Source organism: Microtus pennsylvanicus, chromosome 2, assembly GCF_037038515.1.
Source record: "Microtus pennsylvanicus isolate mMicPen1 chromosome 2, mMicPen1.hap1, whole genome shotgun sequence".
NCBI classification, from domain to species: Eukaryota; Metazoa; Chordata; class Mammalia; order Rodentia; family Cricetidae; genus Microtus; species Microtus pennsylvanicus.
In genome coordinates this window covers 17,688,429-17,714,834 of record NC_134580.1, presented here as the reverse complement: position 1 = coordinate 17,714,834, position 26,406 = coordinate 17,688,429, and the positions used below count along the sequence as shown (strand labels likewise).

The 26,406-nt window shown below is 55.0% G+C and overlaps 1 protein-coding gene across 7 annotated transcripts; it reads left to right on the top strand.

Annotated features, from left to right (window-relative positions):
* The first annotated feature begins 857 nt into the window (after positions 1–857).
* On the top strand, positions 858–26,379 carry Plxnb2 (plexin B2). Of its 7 annotated transcripts, none has more exons than XM_075960315.1 (39): positions 858–946; positions 10,713–10,762; positions 11,272–11,318; positions 14,150–15,227; positions 15,380–15,562; positions 15,648–15,776; positions 16,314–16,414; positions 16,491–16,617; positions 16,789–16,942; positions 17,668–17,782; positions 17,874–17,982; positions 18,066–18,167; positions 18,421–18,513; positions 18,787–18,868; positions 18,940–19,100; positions 19,187–19,335; positions 19,427–19,535; positions 19,659–19,795; positions 19,906–20,076; positions 20,399–20,531; positions 20,647–20,874; positions 20,960–21,136; positions 21,234–21,373; positions 21,474–21,574; positions 21,737–21,966; positions 22,068–22,249; positions 22,486–22,552; positions 22,667–22,813; positions 22,986–23,142; positions 23,243–23,343; positions 23,427–23,511; positions 23,667–23,821; positions 23,912–24,072; positions 24,144–24,291; positions 24,664–24,728; positions 24,851–24,926; positions 25,360–25,434; positions 25,549–25,679; positions 25,758–26,379. In XM_075960315.1, exons 4-38 carry the CDS (start codon positions 14,163–14,165, stop codon positions 25,651–25,653), a joined length of 5,520 nt encoding a protein of 1,839 aa, XP_075816430.1. In that variant the 5' UTR covers positions 858–946; positions 10,713–10,762; positions 11,272–11,318; positions 14,150–14,162; the 3' UTR covers positions 25,654–25,679; positions 25,758–26,379. The 7 variants fall into 7 exon arrangements, with proteins under 7 accessions (XP_075816430.1, XP_075816424.1, XP_075816426.1 ...); XM_075960316.1 differs by lacking the exon at positions 858–946 and adding an exon at positions 7,731–7,810; XM_075960309.1 differs by having other exon boundaries at positions 25,549–26,379.
* Positions 26,380–26,406: the final 27 nt, after the last annotated feature.

Below are 26,406 nucleotides of genomic sequence, written 5' to 3'. Positions count from 1 at the left end.
AATAGGAGGAAGTAGACAGTCTTCAGGGAAGGCTAGTTTTGGTGGAGGGGATAGATATCCCAGAGTAGACACTAGCTGAGATTTGGGGACTAGTCCCAAACCCTGTTGTGAGACAGTGGGATCGTTGCCATGTTACAAATCCATAGGACCTCAGCATGGGTGACTTGGAGACCAGAAGTAGGAACCCTACGGAGTGGTCCGGTCCCACCTTATAGATGAAGGCTTGGGGGTCGGTAAGGCCCAGATATGCCAGGCCGGGGGACTAGGAAGGGGAGCAGTAAGGGCAGAGATCCAGCTATTCTGTAGGAGACTTGAGCGGCTAGGATTCTGAAGAAAGAATCAAGGTCCAGCAGCCCTCACCATCGCGGGAACGGCACGAACGTGGTCCGCCTGTTGCCAATCTGGTGGTGAAGTTCCTTGCGCCCCGCCCATCTCAAAAGAGGAACACTTGAGGCCTCGGTCTGGCCCAGTCGAAGCCACCCACTAATGCCGGGCCGCGTGCGCCAGTCAGTTCGGCCTGAGGCACTCCCGGGGTGGTGCCCAGCCTCAGCAAACTCCTCTGATGACGGGGCGGTGGGGGTGGGGTGGGGGACGCAAGCAACTGCAGCAGGCGAGGTGCGCGGATTACTACAGGGCGCGAATCACCAAGCAAAGCATTGCGCTTTAGTGGCTCTGAGCCGGGGAAAACGCGGGGTACACTAGAGACGCCAGCCGCCCCTCCTAACCTCCCTCGGCTATCCTCTATCCCTTAGTCTCGTCCCTCCCTCTCGCCCGCCCCCGTCCTCCCCGCCCTCCTTCTCCCCTGGCGGGGGCGGGGCCGGCAGCTCCCGCGCGCTCCGGCCCCTCCTCGGCCACACAAAGGCCCGTCTCCATGGCAGCCGCGCGGGCCGGAGCGCAACGCAGAGCGCGGCCCCGGCGCCATCGAGCGACGGCTGCGGAGGAGCAGGTACCGCACTTGGGGACGGGAGCTGCGGGGGGCGTCGCACAGGCCCAGGCTTCGCCGTCCACGCCGTTCGGCCTCGGTTTGCGCACCCGGACGCGGGGGTGCTAGGGCAGTGCCGCTGCGCGGAGGGCGACGGGGGCCTGCGTCTTTGCCCTGTGTCTGTCTGTCCAACCGGCTGGGCCTGGCTGCTCCTGCCCCACCGGTTGGCGACGAGGCCCTCCGTGCCAGGATGTTGGGAGACTGACCTGGAAGGCCGGGTCCCATCGACCCAGTGGGGCTGCGCTCTATCCGGTGTAGTTTCAAACCCTCCCTCGCGGCCAGCGTCCCTACCTCTTCGCCGCCGAATCGATGGAACAGAGCGAGTCATCCCTGTTGTGCCGGACCTCCAGGCCCCAGTTCTCAAGCTAAGCCTGCGCGGACGCCGGGCTCTGTTGGGACTTTTTTCCAGAGGCGCACAACCACAGCAGTCCTCACACCTTCTGGGACAGGGAACAAGGGACAGAGAGAACCAACACCCAGTAGTACCTGGTGAGGCCCCACGCCTCCCGGCAAGATCTTCGCAGCTTCTAAGTGTAGTTCCTTGGTGTGGTGTTTGGAGGGACACCTAGGGCAGAGAGAGGTCTTAGAACTTGGAAGGTGCTTTCACAGTTCCATGTACCTTCTGCAGGGAGCTCTCATGCATGTGCTTTTACTGTATTCCTCTGGTCAGGCTGTGTGACAGCTTTGTGTGTGTGTGTGGGTCCTTTCTCCCTATGTGGGGGTTTCTGAGCCTAAGAATCCTACTAGAGTTTCTGGCCACGTCACTTGACTCCTTTTTCTAACTCTTTGGAGATAGGCAGGAAGGGAGGTCTGCCAGTGGCCACCATGGTGGTGGTGGTCAGAACTGGAGCTGAAGTCAGGCCCCAAAGCCAGTGTAATGTTCTGAGGAACGGAGGCTCTCAGGGCCCTCATTTGCCCTGGGGAGTGCCCCATCTAATGTCTATTCTTCCGTCTGTATTAATGGCTTTAAAGCTGAACTCCTCAAACTGCCCACATACACCTTGAGGGTGGGAACTGTCAGCCTGATTCCACACCCAGATACTTCCCTGGTTTATAGAGAATGCCATCAGAAAGTTCGACTGCCAGTGGGAAGAGTTCTTGCTCTTTGGTCAGGAGGTGACGTTCCTACGAAAGTAGGACGAGCATGTGAGGTGTTTTGTGGAATGTGCCAAGCCTTATTGTGTTGTATCGAAATTTCCAGAGAAGACCGAAATAAGCAGGTAGACTACGGAGCCCTGGGCACCTAGTCTCACAGCCTGCCTTGGAGTTGGGGAAGGACCGAGGACTGGCCAGAGGTTCCTAGCCCCAAGAACTCAGGGAAGTTACTTAGAAAAACAAGAGTTTGGAATGTGCGTTCCCCCCTCCCCCACGGGCTGCCTGCCAAGGAGGAATTATTTTGGATTATCCAGCCGAGTCCAGCGATTCCAGCTACCCTAAGAGGAGGCTGAAGCTGAGGGGAGGCTGAAGGGACCCACTTCCGGGCCGTGAGTTGAGAACCCCAGGAGGGCGGGGTTGAGAACCCCGGGAGGGCGGGACTGGCAAGTCCGGGCAGCTCCTTCACCTCCCTCCCAGGGCTGCTCCCACCAGTCAGGGGCGGGGTAGGAGGGCATGTGTCACCTTGGGTTGGAAAAGGTACTCAAGGTCGGCTCCTTTGTAGGCCCTGCCGAGCCTGGAATACGCGGAGGCTCCTCTTAGAGAGCCCATGGGGCAGGAAGTACTTCAGACCCATGTGGAAGACCAGGTTCACTCCTCAAAACCATGCACACTGATTAAGGACACTTTGGACGGGTCCCACTCCTGACAATGGCTTAGATCAGGAAACAAATCCCTGGGGTCTTCCTGGAGCTAAACCTCAAGGCTACCTTCCTGCCTTCTCACTGGCCAGCCGCTTGCTCCCTGAAAGGCTGCCCCCCCCCCACACACACACACATTGGGATGCGATACTGGTCAGGACATCCCACAGGTGAGCAGATAAAGATCCCTACAAGAAGTCGTTGGGACATTCCTGAGTTGGCTCCTAGGACTCATGACTGCCCAGGAGCCTACATGGAGACCAACCACTTTGGGAGGTAGAGCCAGCAGCTGATGCCCAAGGGCAGGAAGCCCAGGGACTTGGCCCTAGCCCCTGCTAGTCGAGCAGAAGGAATTGGATTGGAAGGGATTGGGCTGGGCTGGGCTGACAGCCTACAGAGGCGCCCATATGGCTCATGTCCCCCCTACCTGATCTCTAGCTATTGTAGAACATCTCCATGTCCTGTCCTCTGCCTGGTACTTCTCCTGACGGTTAGTGCTAATAGTTCCTCAGGGATGTTGGATGGACACATAGGCAAGAGTCACTGGTGGAAGGACCTCCTAGCACTATCCCTTGATTGTCACCTAGGCAAGACTATTTGCATACCTGCCTGCCACAGAGGACGGTCACCCTGCAATCTGCCACTCCTTGCTTAGGTCCTCTTCTGTCCCTCTTGCTGTCTCCTGCTCCCTGCTTTGCTCTTGATATTCAGGGAGTAAGCTTTTTGTCCCTGTTGTGTGCCTCTTGTTAAAGGACTGGCTTGGTGAGGGAAAGGAGGTAAGTTGGTTAAAACTCTAACCAAGGCCTGCGGTAGTCCAGGCTCTGGAGAGCCCGTGGAGGAAGCTGAGGCTGCCCCTACAAGCCTCACCACCCTTCTGTGCCAAGCCATTGGGTGATTAGATAGGGGTAGGGGCTGGGTAGAGCCCCTCCCCTAGGGCTAATGGCTGTTTGTGTTTAGGGTGGGGTTGTGGGTGGGGTGGGGCTGGGTTCTGACTAATTATAGTCTGGGAAGGGCTGTAGTGTGTGTGTGTGTGTGTGTGTGTGTGTGTGTGTGTGTGTGTGTGTTGTGGAGGGGTAGGGTTTGAAATAGGGTATTAGGGGCAGCTGCCCCAGCTCATCTCATCCCAGACCGCATGTGACTCCTTTCTTCCTTTGCACAGTTTCACATCCCCAGACAGCTCCTGCTCCCCACAGTTAACATAGCAAGGACTCTGCCCTGTCCTGCGCTCTCTGACTGCAGGTGCTGCCTCTGGAACACCCTACTGACCCTTCCACCCCATTAGAGCATCTAAAAGGATAGGAAAGTCCCCTGCTGTCTTTCCTGTGTCCCCACCCTAGAGGGCCCTTCCTTACTCTGAAGCTCATAACCTGTGTCAGTGACTGGACTCAGCTCCCCAGTGGTCGAGGATGGTGAACTCCTCTTGGAGGGGATCTGAAGCACTTCACAGTAACAATCTTGTCACTGGGAAGACCTCAAGCTGTTCCAGACTTGGAGGTGGTAGCACTATTTCCTGTCTTTTGTCACTCTCTGGTCCCGCCTCTGCAGCTCAGTGTCCCCTCCCCCAGTCTGGCTCCTTGCCTCCCTTATGCCTGGCAGCCTTCCCTGGGGTGTCCCCATGGACTGCTGAGTTCACACCTGAGCTGCCTAGGGTCCCAGTGGACTACACACAGAAGGGGCTCAACCCGGATTGGGACACTGCCTGGGGCCAGGGCTGGGCTTGGTGCCCACACCCTCATTCTTCCTCAGATCCCTGAGGTCTCCAGACTTGAGAAACCCAGCAGTTCCCCATTCTGGTGTCAGCTGGGTCCTGGCTCCAGGCCTTAAGGAGAGGAAGGGGGGAGGGGGAGGTCCTACAGGTGTAGCCATAGTTCTAACTCCAGCTCTGTCAGCAGCCCAGCAGCCTGGCCTGGGGGCGTGTCCTGTCTGGACACAGGGACCAGGCACTTGGAGGCTGGGGTCCCTGGGTGAAAAAGGAAGGAAAACGCATTAACGTTGGTCTTTCAAATGGTTACCTGTGTCAAGACAGCTCTTGGGAGCCCATCAGAGGCAGTGTAAGAGGGTCAGCTATGGACAGGGCTAGAGCTTTTTCCACCAGCTGCTCTGATCTGTGGCCTCTGAACCAGCATACTCTGTGTCCTGCATTGGTCCACCTGTAGAACTGTTGATGGGCTTGTTCCAAATGTCAGGATATACTTGGGGATGCACTAGGAACCCATTGTCTCTGCGGAGGAATAACACTTCCTATTTGTGTGCGGAAGTCACGGCCGTCTTGATCTTGGAGTTCCTCAATCAACAGTAGGATATGTAGTAGGCAGCATTGGTGACTGTGGTTAAGAGAGTGTTCTGTGATTGACACATAGCCTCTGGATGCCACTCCATTCTCTTTTCTTTTTTCTTTTATTTATTTTTTAAAAAATACTTTTATGGTTTATTTAACTTTATTTTATGTGCATTGATGTGAATGTGTCAGATCCCCTGCAACTGGATCTTCAGACAGCTGTGAGCTGCCATGTGGGTGCTGGGAATTGAACCCGGGTCCTCTGGAAGAGCAGTTAGTGCTCTTAACCACTGAGCCATCTCTCCAGCCCCCTGCCACTCCATTCTCAAGAGCCCTCACCCTTTTGTAAGCTAGGCAATTGCTGGGTCTTAGGATAGCTCCACAAGAGTGTGGGTCTGTCTTGGGAGGAACCAGGTGGCTTTTGTGTGGTTCAGAGGCTGAGGGCTTTCTGCCCTCTTTGTGGAAGATAGCAGATACCCTGGGACACAGAAGAACCCTGCTGTGGGTCATACTGCCCCAGCATCATGTGTTTGATACTTGGGGCACCTCTTCCCTGCCCAGCAAGAATGAAAAGCTATTTTTAATTGATCTGGATAAGACACCAGGGATGAGGGGTGCATGACAGAGGGAAAGGAAGGGCTCTAGAATGACCCACTCACTACTCCAGCCTCAGAAGTATTTCCCTATACTCACCTTAGGAGCAGAAGGTTCAGCCTCCCCACCTCCTTACCAGCAGGCCTGATTTGGAATCACCCTGGGATGCCTCCACCACAAAACCTATGTCAGGAGGAGGAGGGATCTAGGCAGCCCCTCCCTCGTCCAGGAGTACTCCCTGGAACACATCTCTTCACCTCTTTCAGGTGTGCCATGTAGACTTAAACAGAGGGGCCTGGTGTGTCATGCTTCTCACCAGAGGAAAGAACTGGAACTAGGGGCTCAACATTCCCAACCCCATGTACACACCAGTATCACCTCCCATTCCAAGCTGGGCATTTCCTCATTGGAAAATCCCAGGCCCTCTTCCCCTAAGCCTGGAGTGCTTGCCCCATTGTGTCACTGGTACATGGAGCCCTGCTCACCGTCTGACCCTCAGACTCTTTCAGCACTCCTTAAAGTACCATGTGCCTACCAGTCCCCCCCCCCCTTAGTGCAGGTGAGAGAATCCAATGAGCAGCTCCCTCCCTTAAGGCCAGCCCCTGGGGCCTCCCAGCTCCAGCAAATCTTGAGGGCATCCTGGGATGGACCCAGTATGGGGACCTAAGGATATCTCACATTTGCAAAGCCCCTTCAGGTCATGCCTGGGAATTGATTCTAGGTGTTGGGGCAAGACCTTCCTGCTGGCAAGACTCTGGCAACATCATGGACATGTGTGTGCCTGCACACGTGTGGTCATGAGTGGTGGCTGGCACCCAGGCTTGGCGAGGTGCCCTAAGCTAATTGTAGGGTTCAACAGTGATGGGGGAGGAGGGGCTAGGGTGACCGATGAGACACTGACAGGCTGACAAGGAGATTACAGGCCTGGTTGGCTCCTCGTTCACTCAGGCCCTCACCCATCCGCCCCCATGCCACTGAATTGTACACCCCAACCCCCACCCCTGCTGAGTCCCGGGAGGTACTGTGGAACTGGTTCTGAGCAAACTGTAGCCTCCATGAGCTTCAGGCTGCCCTGATGAGCAGCATCTAGCCAGTACTTGGCCAAGCTGGGAAAGGAGATGGGGAGAAGATGCTTAGGTAGGGCAGGAGTGGAGGGAAGTGGAATAGGAAGGTAAACATTTTAACCAGCAGTGCAGGGTCCTCAAGTCCCCATCCCCGCCTTCCTATGACTGGCATCTGTCTGGACTTTCCCATTCCCGATGACTTGACTGAAGGTGATGGTGGCAACAGGAACCATTTGTGACCTCCCTCAGTTTGCCGAGTTTGGGGGGTGGGTTCTCTAGGAGCACAGTATGTCCACAGAGGGTGACTCGCTGCAGCGTGATGAGTCTGGAGGCTGGTGGGTAGATAGGTAAAGAGGGGAGTGCTGGAGCCAGGCGATCCTAGGGTGGATCTCCCGTGCCCAGGCAAGACACTGTGGTGGCTGGGGTTTTAAACCGAGAGATGGGGGGAAAGATGGTCATGGGGGCCAGCCAGTTAGTGTGGGGAACCCAATCTAAGTTTCCCATAATATACAGAGACTGCAACTGGCTCTAAGGGAGGGAAGGGGAGGCCTGAGGAAGCCCTTGGGTTTTGACAGGTTAGCCAGGCCCAGTAATGGAGATCCTGGGAGATGAAGCCTCAGACAGAAGGATGCCTTGGTTGGATTCACTTGGGGAGAGGGAAAGCAAGTGAACAATGTGGGCTGTGCTGGCCTAGAGGGTAATGAGGGGGACATAGGTGGGCCTAAACCTGGAACCTAATCCAGGGGCTCGGACTTATGAGGAAAGGCCGAAGACACCCTCTGCTTGGGAGGCGTTCTTACTCTGATCCCTGAGAGGTTCTGAGCCCTGACTCAGGTTAGCATATCTGCCTTTCCCTGGAGCCCCACCCCTGCTCCAGGTCAGGTGGCATAGTTTCCTTAGGGCTGGCTTTTCCCCTAAGGAGTCTGGGCGGACATCCCCGTGGTCTGGCCTGAGGCTGCTGGAAGGCAAGGTCGTGCTTGGTTAGCTGACCCCCGGTAAGGGGGCCGAGCCCAGGGAACTGACCCTGGGAAGGGGCGGAGCTACAGACAGTGGGGCGGAGCCGCGCTTTGCTTTCCTTCCAAGGCTCGGGAGGGCTTAGGTAGGTAATGGCCGGTTCTGCTTTCGGCTGTTTCTGACACCAGATTAGCACTGCAAGGATATGGCTCTTGACTTTTGACGATTGCCTCTGCTACCATTGTCACCCGAGGTTTGGCTCCCACCTGCCCATCGCCTTGTGAGTTTCCCCGACCTGGTGAGGCTGGCGCCAAAAGCGCAGTCCACGTGTTCCCTCTAGATGTGCGCTGGGGTGCGGGGCCAAAATTTGGAAACGATCCTGATTAGAACGTGGGGGTCTGATCCCTGGGTTCTAGGACCGTGGGCGTGGCCAGGTCCCTGGGGGAGCTTTGGCCGCGCGTCCTCGCCCACATCTGGGGTCCGCCTCCAGTGCAGTTCCCAGGTAACCGTCTTGTGATCCCCGAGGAGTCTGGCGGAAACGGCGCTGGGGGAGGGGCCCTGACACCTGGGCCTGCCTATGAGGAATGAGGCCAGGGCTGGCTCCGGGGTGCAGGGATCGACTCAACCTCTCGGACTGTACTCTGACCAGGTTGTCAGGTGGGTGGAGCCGGGTACTCGGGCACAAACCGCGCCCCTCCCCCCTTCCGGGGTCTTCGACGCGATCCTGTTGTCGGTTTCGGGTGCAATACCAAGTCTGTGGCTGCGATGCTCCTAGAGGCGTCGAGCTCCGCGCAGACCCTTGTCGCAGCCCCTCCCTCAGGCTTGTTTTGAAAACAGCCGAGGCTTGGATTTGCGGGCGCCGCGGCCTGTTTTGTCTCTCCTGATTTGTTTAACGCTCGCAGCTAATTGCAGATTTTCGTAGCTTTCTGAGAGCGGACGCCCCGCCTCATGGCTGCCAGCTGCGGCGGGGGAAGGGCAGCTTCGGTTTCTCTGTGGCCCTGCGCCCCTAGAGTGTGGTCCGCTGTTTAGGCGTCCCTATCCTGTCCTGGGGGTGGGGCAGTTCCCACTCTCCTTGTTAGAATCCTGGCTTTAGCGGGATCGTTCCCGTCTCCCTACCAGTCCCTTATGTCCCTGGTTTGCTGTCTTGGTCTCTGGGGGAGATCCAAGCTCTGCTCTTCGGTTGGGCCACACTTCCACAACGTTGATTTGATCTGAGCCTCAAAAAGCCACTCATACTAAGAAACGAACCCCAACTCTATCTACCCCTACCCTGCGAGGCTGTTCTAGAGTAAGGGAACTCAACTGGTTGTGTCGTGCCCGCACCACCCCCCCTCCCCGCGCGCCATGGAATTGGCATCAAGAGAGGCCTTGAGAAGAGGAACCCAAAGCGGGAAGCCTCAGAGCATCCAGCTGACGAGGGGCTTTTGTTGCTTCCCAAACAGTCCAGGATGTGCTCGCCCTCAGAATTCTGGCTGAGGAGAGGCTGTTAAGTTCCAGACCTGGGAGCTGGCACTGGCTGCGTGTGCTCTTATCCCTCAACACTGTATTCCCACTGGTTCTCCCTGCCCCCCACCTCTTCCCTGTGTCAGACCTGGCCTACAGAGGGCTCCCTGGTCAGATCCTAGAGGATGACTGTTGTCAGGGTGCTGGAGGATAAATAGTTGGCCAGCGCTCTGAAGTGGATATTATTATTATACCCAACCTACATACGGGGAAACTGCACAGAGCAGCTTTGTAATGTCTATGTAACTATGCCAGAAGGAGGCAGCTAGATCTGAACCAGAGTGATCTTGAAGTCTCACAGTGCTGTGGCAGAGTTCTTTGTCTCGGCTGTTGGGGAGAGAGCAATCCTGGGAGACAGAGGTGACTGTTGGGAGCATCAGCCCAGGATTTGGTGACCTAGAGGGTATTAGCGATGTTAGTTTTATATCTAAGAAGTGTTAGCTCAGAGGGTCCTGATTCAGGAGGAGATAAGCTGGTCTGCCTTCAGTGGAGTCTGTGTGAGGGCCCTCATCAGTCAGTGTGTGGTTCATCAGACCCTTCTGAAGTATGTATGACAGAGCTGCTTAGAAGAGGTTATCTTCCCTTGGCCTTGCCTTTCGGAGACACCCCACCCCACCCCAAATGGAAAGCTGGAACCTAGGTGGTCTGCTGTGAGAATTCTAAAGCTAGAGGAGGCCGACAGGCAAGGACCAGAGAAAACTAGAGCTGCCCCCAGGCGCAGACAGGCTGCAGGTGGCGTGTCTGCACGAAAGAGTGGCACAAGGCTTCTGCTAGCTGCAGTCAATGCCTGCTGGGTCCCAGAATTCTCCTGGGGCTGATGCTGTCCTGTGGTTTGGCTGCTGTGTTGAAGAGCAGCCTGTTGGTTCTTGTCACAAAGGCTGTGTTGAGTATTGGGGACAAAAAGTTGCCCTCTGCCCCTTGGCCGGGTTATGGACTGAGGACACTGCCATGTGGGGGACATGATGTCCTACTTGGACTCACTGTAGATCCAGGCCTGGGCCAACTGTCTGAGGGTATGGGCTAGGGGAATCCTGGAAAACTGCTACACAGGGCAAGTGAGAATCTTGGTGGGATTGGAGGTGGACATTGCCTACAAGTGTAGCCAGCTGGGCCGGCAAGGCTAAGGACAGGCTTGTGGTGTCTGAACTATGGTTGGTTGTATCTTCCTCCTTGCCCCTAAAGGTCCCACAGTCTGCAGGTTGGGTTGAGGGCTTTGAGAACCCAGGAGGTAGCACACTGAAGAATATGGTTATATGGGATCTTGGTAGGTTGATATAGACCCTTTGCCATGCATTTTCTCTGGAGTATCCTCTGGCTGGCAGCTGAGTGAGCTGCCAAATTGTTCCCTCTAATAAACCTGCTAAGAGGTAAGTACCCTTGGTTTGTACTTTCCTTTGGGCCTACAGGGACTGTTTCCAGGGGAAGAATACAATAGAAGAGCCGTTGAGTGCTATAGTGTAACACTCTCAGGCTTTCCACGGATGAATTCATTTAATCTTTATAATGCCTAGGGTTAATTTACTATTACTGTGTACATTTTGCAGATGGGGAAATGAGGCACAGAGAAGTTAACTTGCCCAAGGTCACACAGCTAGTAAGTAGATTTGCCCTGTTGTGGGTCTACGTGTTTTTCAGAAAGCAGCTATGCATATTGTGTTTTGGGTTTTTTTGTTTGTTTGGTTTTGGGTTTTTTTTTTTTTTTTTTTTTTTGAGACAGGGTTTCTCTGTATAGCTGTGGCAGCCTTGGAACTCAATTTTGTAGACCAGGCTGGCCTCGAACTCAGAGATCCACCTGCCTCTGCCCTTAATCCCCGAATGCTGGGATTAAAGGCATTTACCACCACTGCCTGGTTATGCATGTAGTTTTAAAGAACAGAAAGAACCGCAGACTTACTGAAAAGAAGCTGCCTGCTTCTGAGCAGAAGACAAAGTAGCATGACTTGCTTATGTTTTCCAAAGACCAGGTGAATGTGCTTGCTTTAGAAGCTCGGCTGGATGCCTGGGAGTGTCTCAAGGAGGGCCTTACCAGGAGTGAGAAGATAGAGGTGATAGGTGGCATCAGCCACCAGAGTGACTGCTAACTTCTCTCTTTGGCTCCTACAGAGTCCTGATGCCAGCCTACAACAGAGACTGAGACCACTGGAGCCTTGGTGAGTGAGTGCAGTAAGTCCAAAAGTGCTGAAAATCACACAGGGCCCCACAACGGGGGCCCTGGGCTGTACCTCTGAATATGTGACTTCTTGGAAGTATACCTCCAAACTTCAGGGGGAGGAAGGCTAACTGGTACCCCTGAGGAAATCCCCACTAGCCAGGCAAACAGGGGTCCTGGATCTAATCCAAAACAGGAAGTTCCTGCACTTGCCCTCCCATTCCAGGAACATCAGCCGTGGCAGGAAGCTTTAGCTGGCTGTGCCTGGCGCCTCTGCCAGAGTGCTGTCAAGGTCAGGTGCTCTTTGCTCCTGGGCCTGGCCAGGCAGGTCACTCACGGCCTTGTTTGTCCAGGAAGTAGCAGGGAGCTGCTACCTATAGACTACAATCCAGGTCCCTTTAACCACTCAGAAGACACTGGGCCTGGCGCTTCCTTAGCCAGACTACCTTGGTGTCTGGGTGTATAGGATTGCTGAAGGTGGAAGCTACAACCTTATATATGCTAGGCAAGTTTCAGCCCCAGCCTTCTGGTACAACTTCATATGTAATCAGGTTTCCCCTCTGGTGTGCAGGCCTGGGGCCCAATCTAGTTACTGGTGACCAGATGTCCGGGAACAGTTTTCCTCCAGTGACCCTACAGCCCTGTGTGTGTGCTTCCCAGAGTATGAGCTCCAAGCATAGGGAGGAGGTGGCCATTCCGCTGCCTGAGATTAATGGAGAGAAGCCCACCTGGCAGGTCTCCTAGGGAGGCGCGTGGAGGGCCGTTGGAGAAGGTGCTGTTATGGGTCCAGATAAGAGTAGAGGGTTTCCTAGCTAGTTAGCTCCAAGTCCAAGCCTTGAGTTTACCAGCAGAGGTCAGGGGCGGAGGCTGGCACGACCACATTTCAGAGAGGGTGGTTAGGTTTCAGCTGTGCTGAGACAGTGGCTCCTCCCACGCCCACGCCTCACCCCCCCTCCACCCCCTCCTGGCTGGGAACATTCCATTCATTCTCTGCTCCTGGGAGCTGACAAGCTGCAGTGATTTGGTGAGTTAGAGAGCCGGTGAGCTACGTCTATAAACCCGAAAAAGCAGGCCCTAGCGATCAGGCCTTGGTGTGGTGGCCTATGGGGAGTGGACTTGCATGGAGAAACCTGGACTCGAAATTGGTTAGTGAACCACAGGACTGTCCCCGTGGGTCTGAGTCTGGATGCTGCTCCAGGTTCTGAGCCAAGCCTTGGAATCTTAGACTGGGCTAAGTCGAGGTCTTGAAGGACTTGTGACGTCTTCCTGTCTTTGACTGAAGCCACTGACACCTCCCAAACCTAGTCTGCCTTGCCTTGCACTTTGCTTCCGCACCACACTTTCTCCTGGACACGAGCTTCTTCCTTCCTCCGTGGGTTACACCTCCCAGGTCTGAGGAGCTTTGTGGAGGTACAGAACAGAAATGGAGGGCAGCTGGCAGAGCTGCAGCGCTCGTGACAAAAGCCACGACCTCATGACAAAACCGACATTTCAGAGATGTCTTTGGACACAGGCAGAGCAGGGGCCTCTCCGAGGAAAGGGATTACAGCTAGGGGTTCTCTTGGAGGCAGGTCAGCCTGACCCACCCACCTCGTCCAGGCTGCCTTTAGGCAAGTTACTTCCTCTCTGTTCCCTCATCTGTAACTGGAAAGTTACAGAGCCTGGGTAGCGTGACCTAGAATTGTTTTATGTTTAAATTTTAATTTTTTTATGGGGAATAACAATATGTAAGAGGTAATGTTTAAGGTACTTTTAAAATTTATTTTGTGGGTATTTTGTCTGCATGACTATCTGTGTATCGCCTGCGTGCCTGGTATCAGTTAGAGGCCAAAAGAAAAAAAGGATATTAGATTCACTGGAACTAGAGTTACAGATGGTTATGAGCTGCCATGTTGGAGCTGGAAATTGAACTTGGGTCTTCTGGAAGAGCAGCCAGTGCTCTTAAGTCTATTCCAGCCCTAGAGCGGTCTTTTTTTTTCCCCCTGATTTTGCAAGACAGGGTTTCTCTGTGTAGCTTTGGAGCCTGTCCTGAAACTCTCTCTGTAGTCCAGGCTGGCCTCGAACACATAGAGATCCTCCTGCCTCTGCCTCCCAAGTGCTGGGATTAAAGGTGTGCACCACCACCACCAGACCCTAGAGTGGTCTTAAAAAAGGGGGGTATTAGATCCTCTGGAGGCATCCTTGCCATTGTGCCCCAGGGTAGTCATACTGTTTGAGGCACACTCAGTAAATCCTGAAGTTGAGAGTGTTTTCAGACTTCTAGGAGACAAAGCTGAGTTTGTCCACACGGTCTACCCGTGGGACCCTAGATTTTCCTCCAATTGGACTCTTAACCCAGGATCCTGAATGATGCATGCATCCATGTCACAACACACATACGCGCACACACACATTTACAGACACAGAGACAGACCCACACAGACCCTCCTTTATACACACACCTCTAACCTGGTGGATTTAATGCTGCTTACCCCTCCCCAGGAGGCAGCGAATGGAGGGCTATGAATGGAGTTGGGGCCATCCTGGGCCAGGGAGCTTTGGAAATGGATATAAATAGACTGTGTTCGCGGGGGTCATGGGCATGGCCATGAGTTGCAGCCCTGGTCTCAAGCAGTATGGGTCTACACGTCCACAAGTCTGGGGTTTGTACCCCCGAGACCACCTTTAGCTTCTTGAGAGGAACGTGTATAAATAGCTAGGGATCTTCCCAGAGCTCTCCCTTGGGTGCTCCTTGGGATTGTGTCCCTCTATGGCCTGTATTCTGGACATTCAGGGTAGGACCTGAATGAGGAGAGGCCTGGCTTGTCTGACCCTTACTGTTTCTCCCCACAGAGTTCTGGGGGCAATGGCTATGTCACTCTGGGCCCTGACCTTCCTGGGTCTGATGGGCCTAGGGTTGAGCCAACGGTCCCGCAAGCCGGAGAGTTTTCGCAGTGACACAGAGCTGAACCACCTGGTTGTGGATGAGGCCTCAGGTGTGGTATATGTTGGGGCAGTGAACGCACTCTACCAGCTGAGTGCTGACCTGCATCTCCAGCAGCATGTGGTCACAGGCCCCGCCATGGATAACAAGAAGTGCACACCACCCATTGAGGCTAGCCAGTGCCATGAAGCAGTGCTCACTGACAACGTCAACCAGTTGCTGCTGCTTGACCCGCCCGGGAAACGCCTGGTCGAGTGTGGCAGCCTTTTCAAGGGCATCTGTGCTCTGCGTGCCCTGAGCAATATCTCGGTGCGCCTCTTCTATGAGGATGGCAGCGGTGAGAAGTCCTTTGTAGCCAGCAATGATGAGAGAGTGGCCACAGTGGGGCTGGTGAGCTCCACAAGCCCTGATGGTGATCGAGTGCTGTTTGTGGGCAAAGGCAATGGGCCCCATGACAATGGCATCATCGTGAGCACTCGCCTGCTGGACAGGGTTGAAGGCCGGGAGGCCTTTGAGGCCTACTCAGACCATACCACCTTCAAGGCTGGCTACCTGTCTACTAACACTCAGCAGTTTGTTGCAGCGTTTGAGGATGGCGTCTATGTTTTCTTCATCTTCAACCAGCAAGACAAGCACCCTGCCAGGAACCGCACACTGCTGGCACGCATGTGCAAAGATGACCCCTCTTACTATTCCTACGTAGAGATGGACCTGCAGTGTCAGGATCCCAGTGACTCCGAAGGCTCTTTCTTTGGTACCTGCCTAGCAGCTTCTGTAGCTGGCAGAGTACTCTATGCTGTCTTCAGCAGAGATGGCCGGAGCAGTGGGGGGCCTGGTGCAGGCCTCTGTGTTTTTCCACTAGATAACATCAATGAGAAGATGGAAAACAACCGTGATGCCTGCTACACAGTTACCCGAGACACAAGCCGTGATGATGCCTTCTACAAACCCTTCCACGGAGACATCCAGTGTGGTGGCCATGCGGCAGTACGTGTCTTACCTGTTCATAGGTGTATGTTTTCCCCTGAGTGTCAGAGTATCTTTGTGTTGTGGATGATAGGGTCTGACTCCTAGAGCTTGGAGCCCTAGTAGGGAAAAGTCTGGGAGACAAGGACCCGTCCTAATGCTGTGATCCACAGGGTGCCAGCAAGAGCTTCCAGTGTGGCTCGGAGCATCTGCCCTATCCACTGGGCAGTCGTAATGGACTCGTCACCACAGCTCTGCTGTACCGTGGGGGCCTGAATCTGACAGCAGTGACGGTAACTGCCGAGAATGGCCATATTGTCGCCTTCCTGGGCACCTCAGATGGCCGGATCCTTAAGGTACTGCCCCAGGCAGCAAGGTTCCTGAGGGGCCAGTTGGGCATGGTACCCCCCCTGTTCTCATGGACCGCCTTGGTGTTTACAGGTGTACCTTGCCCCGGATGGCACTTCTGCCGAGTATGGCTCTATCCCGGTAGACATCAACAAGAAAATCAAGCAGGACCTGGCGCTGTCTGGAAACCTGTCCAGTCTGTATGCTATGACCCAGGACAAGGTCAGCCTAAAGATGGCCCCAGAGGGCCGTTTTGAAACAGGCTTGGAGGATGTGCTGGGCCTTGCCTTGAATAGTTGGGCAGAGTCTGGGCTCCTGTCTCCGAGTCTTCAGTAGCACCATTGTTCTCTGAAGTTTCCTTTTGAGCACTAGGAGTTAGAACTAGGGTCTTTTTTTGGCTTTTTGAGACAAGGTTTCTCTGTAGCTTTGGATCCTATCCTGGAACTAGCTCTTGTAGACCAGACTGGCCTCAAACTCACACAGAGATCTGCCTGCCTCTGCCTCCTGCGTGCTGGGATTAAAGGCATGCGCCAGTCCAGTTTAGAACTGGGTCTTATGCTTGCTTGTGAGGCAAGTGCTTCATCACTAAGCTATAGCTCCAATCTTTCTTTTCTCAACAAGGTTTCCTTTTCTGATCCTGCCCTGAGCTTGTAGGTGGTTATAAATTGAGCTGGCCCAGGGGATTCCCTGTCAGTAGTCCCAGAAGAGCATGGTGTCTGTAGGTCATGTTTGCCCAAAGTCCTGCTCTTTCACCCCTAGGTGTTCAGGCTCCCAGTGCAAGAATGTCAGAGCTATCAAACCTGTGCTCAGTGTCGTGACTCCCAAGATCCCTACTGTGGCTGGTGTGTCGTCGAGGGACGGTGAGCAGTTTGTCCTTGCCCCAATGGCCTGGAGGCCAGAGAGTACTGGAGCTGAGATGATTCTCTGTCCTTGCAGATGCACCAGGAAGGCCGAGTGCTCGCGGGCCGAGGAAAATGGCCACTGGCTGTGGAGCCGGGACAAGTCCTGTGTGGCCATCACTGATGCTAACCCACAGAACATGAGCCGGCGGGCCCCAGGGAAGGTATGTGACAGGTGGCAAGTGGTGTTGTGCAGGGCCAGGCGGGGCTCTCCTTACACAGCTGCTGGCTGGGAGCTATCAGAGAAACAAGGAAACCACAAGGTGCCTTGTACCCAGGACCACATGAACCTTAGACAGAGAGACACATTCTAGAGATTGTGTCTCCTCCTGCAGGTACAGCTGTCTGTCAACCCCCTACCCACCCTGACTGAGGAGGATGAGTTGCTCTGCCTCTTTGGTGAATCACCACCACGCCCTGCCAAGGTAGAGGGGGACGCCATCACCTGTGACCCCCCGAGCAGCATCCCTAGCACGCCACCCGGCCAAGGTGAGACCTCATAGCCTTTAGCCTCTGGACCTGCACGGCTTCCTTTTTCCTGCACACAGCTTTTCCTTATACTCTGTCTTCTATCACATTTTAGTTCATTGAGCACCATGTACGAACCAATCCCGGGTGCAGGTCGCTGTTATTGGGGAGGGAGAAACATTTTCCAGTTTTGAAAGTACCTTGTCTTGACCTGAGGGCTGAGTGCTCTGTTCTGGGGAAACCAAGATCAGGATCCCCCACAAGTTATTGCACAGATGTCCATCCCCCCTCATTGCTGTGTCCAGCCCGATGCTGCTGGCGCTGTCTCCTGAGGCTGAAGGCCTCAGTCTGGGCTAAGACAGGTGCTGTAGCTGTCCAGTCCCTTGATTGTTGGGGGCAACAAGGCCATGAGGCCACAGAGTGATAGGGACAGGGACCTGGGAGGCCCTCCCGCCCAGACTCTGAGGAGCCACTGCCCTCAGCACTTGTAGGAACAGAGAGAGGGTACGAAAGCAGCCAAGCCCAGGGGAGAAAGATGAGCCTAGGCCTGGGAGCTGACACCGGAGCCCAGATTTGACAGCATCAGCAGGCCACTTAACATGCAGCAGACCAGCTGAGCCTGCAGACTGGGGTATCCATATTGTATCCTATGAGCCCAGCACAGGCCTGCTTTCAGCTGGGCATTGGAGGAGGGCCAGCTCCACCCTTCTGCTACACCTGACCCTGTTCCCACCTACATTCTGCAGACCATGTGGCTGTGAGCATCCAGCTCCTCTTCAAACGTGACAATGTCTTCCTCACCTCCCACCAGTATCCTTTCTATGACTGCAGAGAGGCTATGAGCCTGGTGGAGAACCTGCCGTGAGTCCTGGCTGCCTTTTGAGGCCCCCACCCCAGCCCTAGGTTCCTCTCATACTCCGGGCCCCTCATACTTTTATGATCCTCTCTCCAGGTGCATCTCTTGTGCTAGCAACCGCTGGATGTGCCAGTGGGACCTGATGTATCACGAGTGTCGGGAGGCCTCACCCAACCCAGAAGACGGAATCATACGTGCCCACATGGTGAGCCAGTGGCTCAGATGTAACTGTGGTTAGGGCCACAGTGGTAAGAGACGCTCCGTCTAAGCAGCTTTGCTCTCTCGCAGGAGGAAAACTGCCCCCAGTTCCTGGCCCCTAGCCCTTCGGTCATCCCCATGAATTATGAGACAGAAGTGACCTTCCAGGGCAAAAACTTGGATCCTGAGAAGGTAGAGAGGCCTGGGGTGAAGTCTGAGAGTCATTCTCCCGAGGTTGGGATGCCTGGGTCTCCACTCAGTACCCAGAGCACTCAGGAGACATTAGAGATAGGGAGGGAGGCAGAGGGTCTTCAGAGGTACCTGAGCATGGAGCAGACTCAGTGGTGGGCTTCTTCGGAAGCTTTTGCAGGCACAGATTCTCTGCCTCTGGGGGGCAGGACAGTTGACCGACTTTCCTAGAGGATGCTGACTGGACTCTCTTTAGGTCTCTTCCCTCTGTGTGGGCAGTGACCTTCTGAAGTTCGAGGCGACTGTGACTATACAGAAGTCAGGGGACTTCTCTTTTAAGACCCCAAAGGTACGACTACTGGTCTTAGGCCTGGAGGGTGGGTATTACTTCTATGACTGGAGCCTACTCAGAGTCTTGTCTCTCCTGCTCTGTGCCTTGTGGTCTCTGAGCACCTCTCTCTATGTCCCCGAGCGTTCTCACGTTCATGGTATGTGTGTCTGAAGTGCACTGATTCCTGTCTACCTGTCAGACTTCACTGACCTTTGGCAGTAGCAAGATTCCTGTGGCTTCTGGGGTTTTAGAGGGGCAGGAAGTACATTTTTCCCTGTGTGTCCCATGCAGCTATCCCATGACGCTAATGAAACGCTGCCTCTTCACCTGTATGTTAAGTCCTTTGACAAGAAAATTGACAGCAAGCTACAAGGTAGGTGGAATCTGGGGAGGTGGGTGAGGGACCGGAACGACCACTAACTAACTGTCCGTTCTCCTCCACAGTGACTCTCTACAACTGCTCCTTTGGCCGCAGTGACTGTAGCCTGTGTCTGGCTGCCGATCCTGCCTATAGGTGTGTGTGGTGCGGTGGGCAGAACAGGTGTGTGTATGAGGCTCTGTGCAACAATGTTACTTCTGAATGCCCGCCACCAGTCATTACCAGGGTGAGTTTTGTCAAGGCTTGGCACATATCCCATCCCCACGTCTTCATCTCCCAAGCCATTCCCTCACTGGGCTCTGCCAATTTCAGATCCAGCCTGAGACAGGCCCGCTGGGTGGGGGCATCCGCGTCACTATCCATGGGTCCAATTTGGGTATCACAGCAGATGATGTCAAGAAGATCACTGTGGCTGGCCAAAACTGTGCCTTCGAACCCAAGTGGTACTCTGTATCTACCCGGTGAGTGAACTGTCTTTGGCCTGAGCTCCCAGGAGCTGCGCTGATCGTACAGCGGTAAGTAAAGAGCTAACTGGGTTCTGTGTGTCGACAGGATCGTGTGTGCAATCGAGGCTGCGGAGATGCCTTTCACAGGAGGGATTGAAGTGGATGTTAATGGAAAGGTCGGCCATTCACCGCCACATGTCCAGTTCACTTACCAAGTAAGCGCCTGACCAAGCTGTGAGTCCAGTCTTTGCTACTGACCCTATAGCAGTTGGCATCTAACAGTAACCACTATCCGGTGACCCCTGAGTCCTTGGCACTAACTATGTTGTTGTTCTCAGCAACCCCAACCTCTCAGTGTGGAGCCACGACAAGGGCCACAGGCAGGTGGTACCACATTGACCATCAATGGCACTGACCTGGACACAGGCTCCAAGGAGGATGTGCGGGTGACCCTCAATGGTGTCCCTTGTGAAGTGTATGTGTTGCCCGTGGCTGCTGAGCCTTCCTGGCTCTGGGGGAAGGTTGGGAATGCCTGAGTCTGTCATGGAGGGGGCCTGACCTACTGACAAGCACCTCCCGCCCTAGGACGAAGTTTGGGGCTCAGCTGCAGTGCATCACGGGTCCACAGTTGGCTCCAGGCCCGGCAGTACTAGAAATTTCCTACGGGGGCTCCCAAGTGCCCAGCTCTGGCGTCTCTTTCACCTACTGTGAGAACCCCGTGTTACGAGCCTTTGAGCCACTGAGAAGCTTTGTCAGGTGTGGCCTCTCCCCTTCCTGGCTAGTGTCTTCCCACCCCCGCCTGCTGACCTGAGGAATGTGGCAGAACTGGGCTGGGCAGGGCAGGAGAAGGAATCCTCTAGAAAACCCCACTGCACCCTAATGGGCTTCCTCCTCAGAACCCAGATAGCAGGGTCAGAGCAGGGCAACTTCTCCCCTTCCCCTGCCTCTGACTGTTCACATTTTTACTGTGCCACTTCCCACCGGGGGTATGGATTGGTGGAGTGGGGCCTGGAAGCTGGCTGAGCGTCTCCATTGCCTAGCCGAACTCACTCAAGCACCGCTTCTCCCCAACCCCCAGTGGTGGCCGAAGCATCAGTGTTACTGGCCAAGGCTTCAGCCTCATCCAGAAGTTTGCCATGGTTGTCATTGCTGAGCCCTTGAGGTCCTGGAGGCGGCGGCGGCGGGAGGCTGGATCCCTGGAGCCCATGACGGTCAGTTCTGCTGTCCTGCCATGGGCTGAGTTCTAAATGGGAACATGGGCAACTGGGGACCAGTAGGGGCAAGGTCTTCATCAAGTGGACTGAAGTTTTTGGACCCATTCCACAGGTCATGGGCACTGAGTACGTGTTCTACAATGACACCAAGGTCGTTTTCTTGTCGCCTGCTGTCCCTGAAGAACCTGAGGCTTACAACCTCACCGCATTGATACAGATGGATGGTCATCGTGCCCTGCTTAGGACTGAAGCTGGTGCCTTCGAGTATGTGGCTGATCCTACCTTTGAGAACTTCACAGGTGGTGTCAAGAAGCAGGTCAACAAGCTCATCCACGCCCGGGTAAGGAGACCTGCAACATGGAGACCCAGTACAGCACAGGGAGTCTTGCTGATCATCCTGACCTCTGCCACCCGACCCTCTTTAGGGAACCAATCTGAACAAGGCCATGACGCTGGAGGAGGCTGAGGCATTTGTGGGTGCTGAGCGTTGCATTATGAAGACACTGACTGAGACTGACCTATACTGTGAACCCCCAGAGGTGCAGCCCCCACCCAAGCGACGGCAGAAGCGAGACACAACACACAACCTACCTGAGTTCATTGTGCGTGAGAGCGGGAGGGCTGTGGAGGGCCTGGGGACCCTCAGGAGGAGCCGCCGCTGCCTACACCTGCCTGCGCTGAGCCCTAGCTTCCACACAGGTGAAGTTTGGCTCTCGAGAGTGGGTGCTAGGCCGGGTGGAGTATGACACACGTGTGAGTGACGTGCCGCTCAGTCTCATCCTGCCTCTGGTCATGGTGCCCATGGTGTTTATTATTGCCGTATCCATCTACTGCTACTGGTGAGTCCTGCCCCAGGTGGCAGTCCCCTCATCCCTCCTACTCCAGCCCTTCCGACCCTAGCAGCTGACCGATAGCTGAGAGCTGTTCTATGCTCAACAGGAGGAAGAGCCAGCAGGCTGAGCGTGAGTATGAGAAGATTAAATCCCAGCTGGAAGGCTTGGAGGAGAGCGTGCGTGACCGCTGCAAGAAGGAGTTCACAGGTAGGGGCTGCCTCCAGCAGTTCGGTCCTCAGGCTGCTCGTATCAGAATCTCTGGATCTTTTAGGCCACCTCTTAGGGCTCGAAACTGCAGGAGGGTAGGAGTAGCCGAAGCAGGAGTAGGTGGCCAGGGATGCCTCACTCTGGTTTCCCTTCCTTTCTCAGACCTGATGATTGAGATGGAGGACCAGACGAATGATGTGCATGAGGCGGGCATCCCCACGCTCGACTATAAGACCTACACCGACCGCGTCTTCTTCCTGCCCTCCAAGGACGGGGACAAGGATGTCATGATCACTGGCAAGCTAGACATCCCTGAGTCACGGCGGCCCATCGTGGAGCAGGCCCTCTACCAGTTCTCCAACCTGCTTAATAGCAAATCCTTCCTCATCAATGTGAGCAGAGGGGGGCCGGGCCAAGATGGGGCTCAGAGGATCAGAGAGGGGCGAGGCTGTAGCACAGGTGCTCAAGTGTCCCCTCTCCGGCTGCCCTGCAGTTCATCCACACCCTAGAGAACCAGCGTGAGTTCTCAGCTCGTGCCAAGGTCTACTTCGCATCGTTGCTGACGGTGGCCCTGCATGGGAAGCTGGAGTACTACACAGACATCATGCGCACGCTCTTCCTGGAACTCATGGAGCAGTATGTGGTGGCCAAGAACCCCAAGCTGATGCTGCGAAGGTTTGTGGGTGACAGAGCCTGTGTGAATGACAGGTGGGGTGGGGTGGGGCTCACGTGGACAGACACAAAACCAGTCCCCACTCGGTACTGCCCTTGGTCTAAGCTGCTACATAGCCCTTCTGGATGGTTACGTCCCTTCCACGGGGGCCACACTGCCTTTCTGCTCACATGTGCCTTGTGGTGGGGTCCTGGGGCCGGCTGGGCTTTGGTAATATGAAGCCTCTGTGTACCCTCAGATCTGAGACAGTGGTGGAGAGGATGCTGTCCAATTGGATGTCCATCTGTCTGTACCAGTACCTCAAGGTGAGCTCCAACCATAGGATCAAGGGTGGGTGAATGGGTACCTTCCCTCCCAACACCTGCCCCACCACGCGTATCAGTCCTATGCCTCCCACTCATCCAGCCCCCTTGCTCCAGGATAGCGCAGGTGAGCCCCTGTACAAGCTCTTCAAGGCCATCAAACACCAGGTGGAAAAGGGGCCAGTGGACGCTGTGCAGAAGAAGGCCAAATACACCCTAAATGACACAGGGCTGCTTGGGGATGATGTCGAATATGCCCCTCTGGTGAGTTCCCCAGAGCCATGAGCTGCAGAGGGGAAGCTGAGCCAGGAACTTGGACCCCATTTCTGAACTCAGCAGAATGAAGCCAGTTTTTCTTGGGTGGAATCTCTCTGATGCAGAGCTGTGGTTATAGGGTCCTCCCTTAGCTGGGTCTTAATCCTGTGTTTCCTGGCAGACGGTGAGTGTGATCGTTCAGGATGAAGGCATTGAGGCCATCCCAGTTAAGGTCCTCAACTGCGACACCATATCTCAGGTCAAAGAGAAGATCATTGATCAGGTGTACCGCACTCAGCCCTGCTCTTGCTGGCCCAAGCCTGACAGTGTGGTCCTCGGTGGGTACTGCCTGTTCTGAGGCCCACGTGCCCAGCGCTTTCTGGGACTGGGCAGCCATACAGCCCTAGGTTCCAGAAACTTAGCTATGTCCTTCTGCAGAATGGCGTCCTGGGTCCACAGCCCAGATTCTGTCTGACTTGGACCTTACCTCTCAGCGGGAAGGCCGGTGGAAACGAATCAACACCCTTATGCACTACAACGTGAGTGTGGAGATACCCAGGCAAGGGAATAGTACTGAATCCCACAGTAGAAGCATAGCCTTCCCTCATGACTCTATCCCCAGGTCCGGGATGGAGCCACCCTCATCCTGTCTAAGGTGGGAGTCTCCCAACAGCCAGAGGACAGCCAACAGGATCTGCCTGGGGAGCGTGAGTCTATGCTGTCTTTCTTGTCCTAGTCCCTACGGGCTGTGAAAACCACATCCTCCCTTTGCTGCCACCTAGTGGACCCTAGGACCCTACCTGCCAAGCTTCAGGCCATGTCTGAACTGGAGCTGGGTTACTCAGCTCCTTGCTCCCCACAGGCCATGCCCTTCTGGAAGAGGAAAACCGCGTGTGGCACTTGGTGAGGCCTACAGATGAGGTAGATGAAGGCAAGTCCAAGCGTGGCAGCATGAAGGAGAAAGAGCGAACCAAGGCCATCACAGAGATCTACCTGACACGGCTGCTCTCAGTCAAGGTGATAACACTCATGCACAGGTACACATCCCCACACACTGGTGCCTAGGGCTGTGTCCCAGGGGTCACACCCAGCTGCTCTCCTCCATAGGGCACACTGCAGCAGTTTGTGGACAACTTTTTCCAAAGTGTACTGGCACCCGGGAATGCCGTGCCGCCTGCGGTCAAGTACTTCTTTGATTTCTTGGATGAGCAGGCAGAGAAGCATGACATCCGGGATGAGGATACCATCCATATCTGGAAGACCAATAGGTGAGGCCCTGCCCTCTCTGCCCCCTGCCGTCGCCCAGCACAGCCCCTCACTCTCTGTCCGTCTGCTACAGTTTACCACTCCGGTTCTGGGTGAACATCCTGAAGAACCCTCACTTCATCTTTGATGTTCACGTCCATGAAGTGGTAGATGCCTCCCTGTCGGTCATTGCACAGACCTTCATGGATGCCTGTACTCGCACGGAGCACAAGCTGAGCCGTGTGAGTAGGGCTTGTGGGTCAACCGTGCGGGTGGGGTGGCGGGCCTGGCCTGGACAGCATCCATGGCGAGAAAGCTGTGACTGAGATGGGGTGAGTTTGGATTATCCCAAAAGCTTGTCTTAATGTGGTTTTGTATGTTTGGGGCTAAAGTTTGCGACAGAAGCAGGTGGAAGGTGACCAGGGCTTCAGGGCTACTGGGAAGATGACCACCTCCTTTCCTTTACCTCCCATGGGACTTCTGCTTCTTTCTACTCATCCCCACCCCAGCCTCCAGTGCTTTCTGACTCAGAGTCTGAGCAGGAGCCTCGCTCCCTCTTTGTGAGGATTGAGTAGCAGAGCCTAGCCCAGTATCAAGGCTTTTGTCTTCCACAGGACTCTCCCAGCAACAAGCTGCTGTACGCAAAGGAGATCTCTACCTACAAGAAGATGGTGGAGGAGTGAGTGATGTGGAGGAGGGCTGAGGAACAACTGGGAATCCCTGAGAGACCCCAGGGTCTATCACCCCCTTTTCCCTTCCACTCACTCCCTGCCCTCATCTATAACCCTTCTTCTCCCATAGCTACTATAAGAGCATCCGCCAGATGGTGCAGGTCAGCGACCAAGACATGAACACACACTTGGCAGAGATCTCCCGGGTAAGGGCCACTGAGCTCGGTGAGAACAAGGGTTCTCTCTACTGCCCACTACTGAGCCAGACACTGAACTGCAGAGCAAGTTGAGGCTGCTAGGATGAGAGCAGCAGAGGGTGTCCGAGTGGGCATGTTGGCCAGGCAAGCTGCCTTGAGTGTAGCTTAGTCCTGGGAGGGGTGAACAGATGTGTGTGTAGAAGCTGATGTGTAGGCAATGAGTCGCTCCGAGCCCTGACATACTCACTATACTGGCTATGGCTGGGCAAGCTTCTCCCATGTTCATGGGCTTTGCATGTGGCCTTACCAGGGTGCGGCCCATTTACTGGTGTATCTATGATGTTGCCATGCAGCCAATGCATTACAGCCTGCTGTTCTGTGGGACTGGTCTTGGGGTTCCCACAGCCCCATCTCATACTGGGTACAATACTGTCATCCTCAGGCACACACAGACTCCTTGAACACACTTGTGGCACTGCACCAGCTGTACCAGTACACACAAAAGTACTATGATGAGGTATGGTCTGGGTCTCTGGTGAAATGCAAGGACAGTCTGCCCCCGTCCACCCCCAGCCTGTGATCTGACGGGTCTCCTCTGTGTCCATTTCCATCCCCACTCCTACCCCCCTAGATCATCAATGCTTTGGAGGAGGACCCTGCAGCCCAAAAAATGCAATTGGCCTTCCGCCTGCAGCAGATCGCTGCTGCACTTGAGAACAAGGTTACAGACCTCTGACCTATCAGTGCTGCCTCAGGATGCAGGTGTGTGGTACCATGGCACTGGGCAGCCCCTTGGCATGAGATTGCACTGGCTGTAGCTGAGTTCTCTCTCTCCAGTAGAGGATGCACCCAAGGCGTCTGGAGTGGGCGTAGTGGGCCCACCTCCTGTAGACTATAGCGTCTTTCTCCTGAGCAATACTGCCCGGGCGCCCGAGTCAGCACCAGCTCCTTCCAATGGCACCAGCATCGGGTGTTCTCTGTATTGTCTCCTGAGTAATTCGCAAATGTGCCTTACAAAGCCACACTGGGCCACTGGGGGCAGTGGGGCCTTGGTCTCCGCTTCCCATGCACCAGCAGCCTAGCCTCAGATAACCTGGGTTTGGCCTGTAGCTTCCACGGCCAGTTCCTGGACTGTATCTGTCTGCCAGATGGAAGGAGAAGAAAAAGCGGTACGATGCCTTCCTGACCTCACCTGAGCCTCCCCAAGGGCCGCAGGCACTCCAGGAGGACTTTGAGGGCCATCACTGGCTCCACCTCTAAGGTCAAGCTGGACGTCAGACGTCGGGGCCCAGGTGGCCAGACGGACCCAGAAAACTGAGGTCCTGGTCTCAGCTGTCAAACAGGCTGTCCTGGAGGCCCTGCCTGGATCTGGGGATGCTGGAACAGCATCTCCCCCAGGATTACCCACCCCCTTTTTGTAAATCTTTATTGTAAATCCAATACAGTTGTCTTTTTCACTCTGGTTGACTGGGTTTCTCTTTGGGCTGCC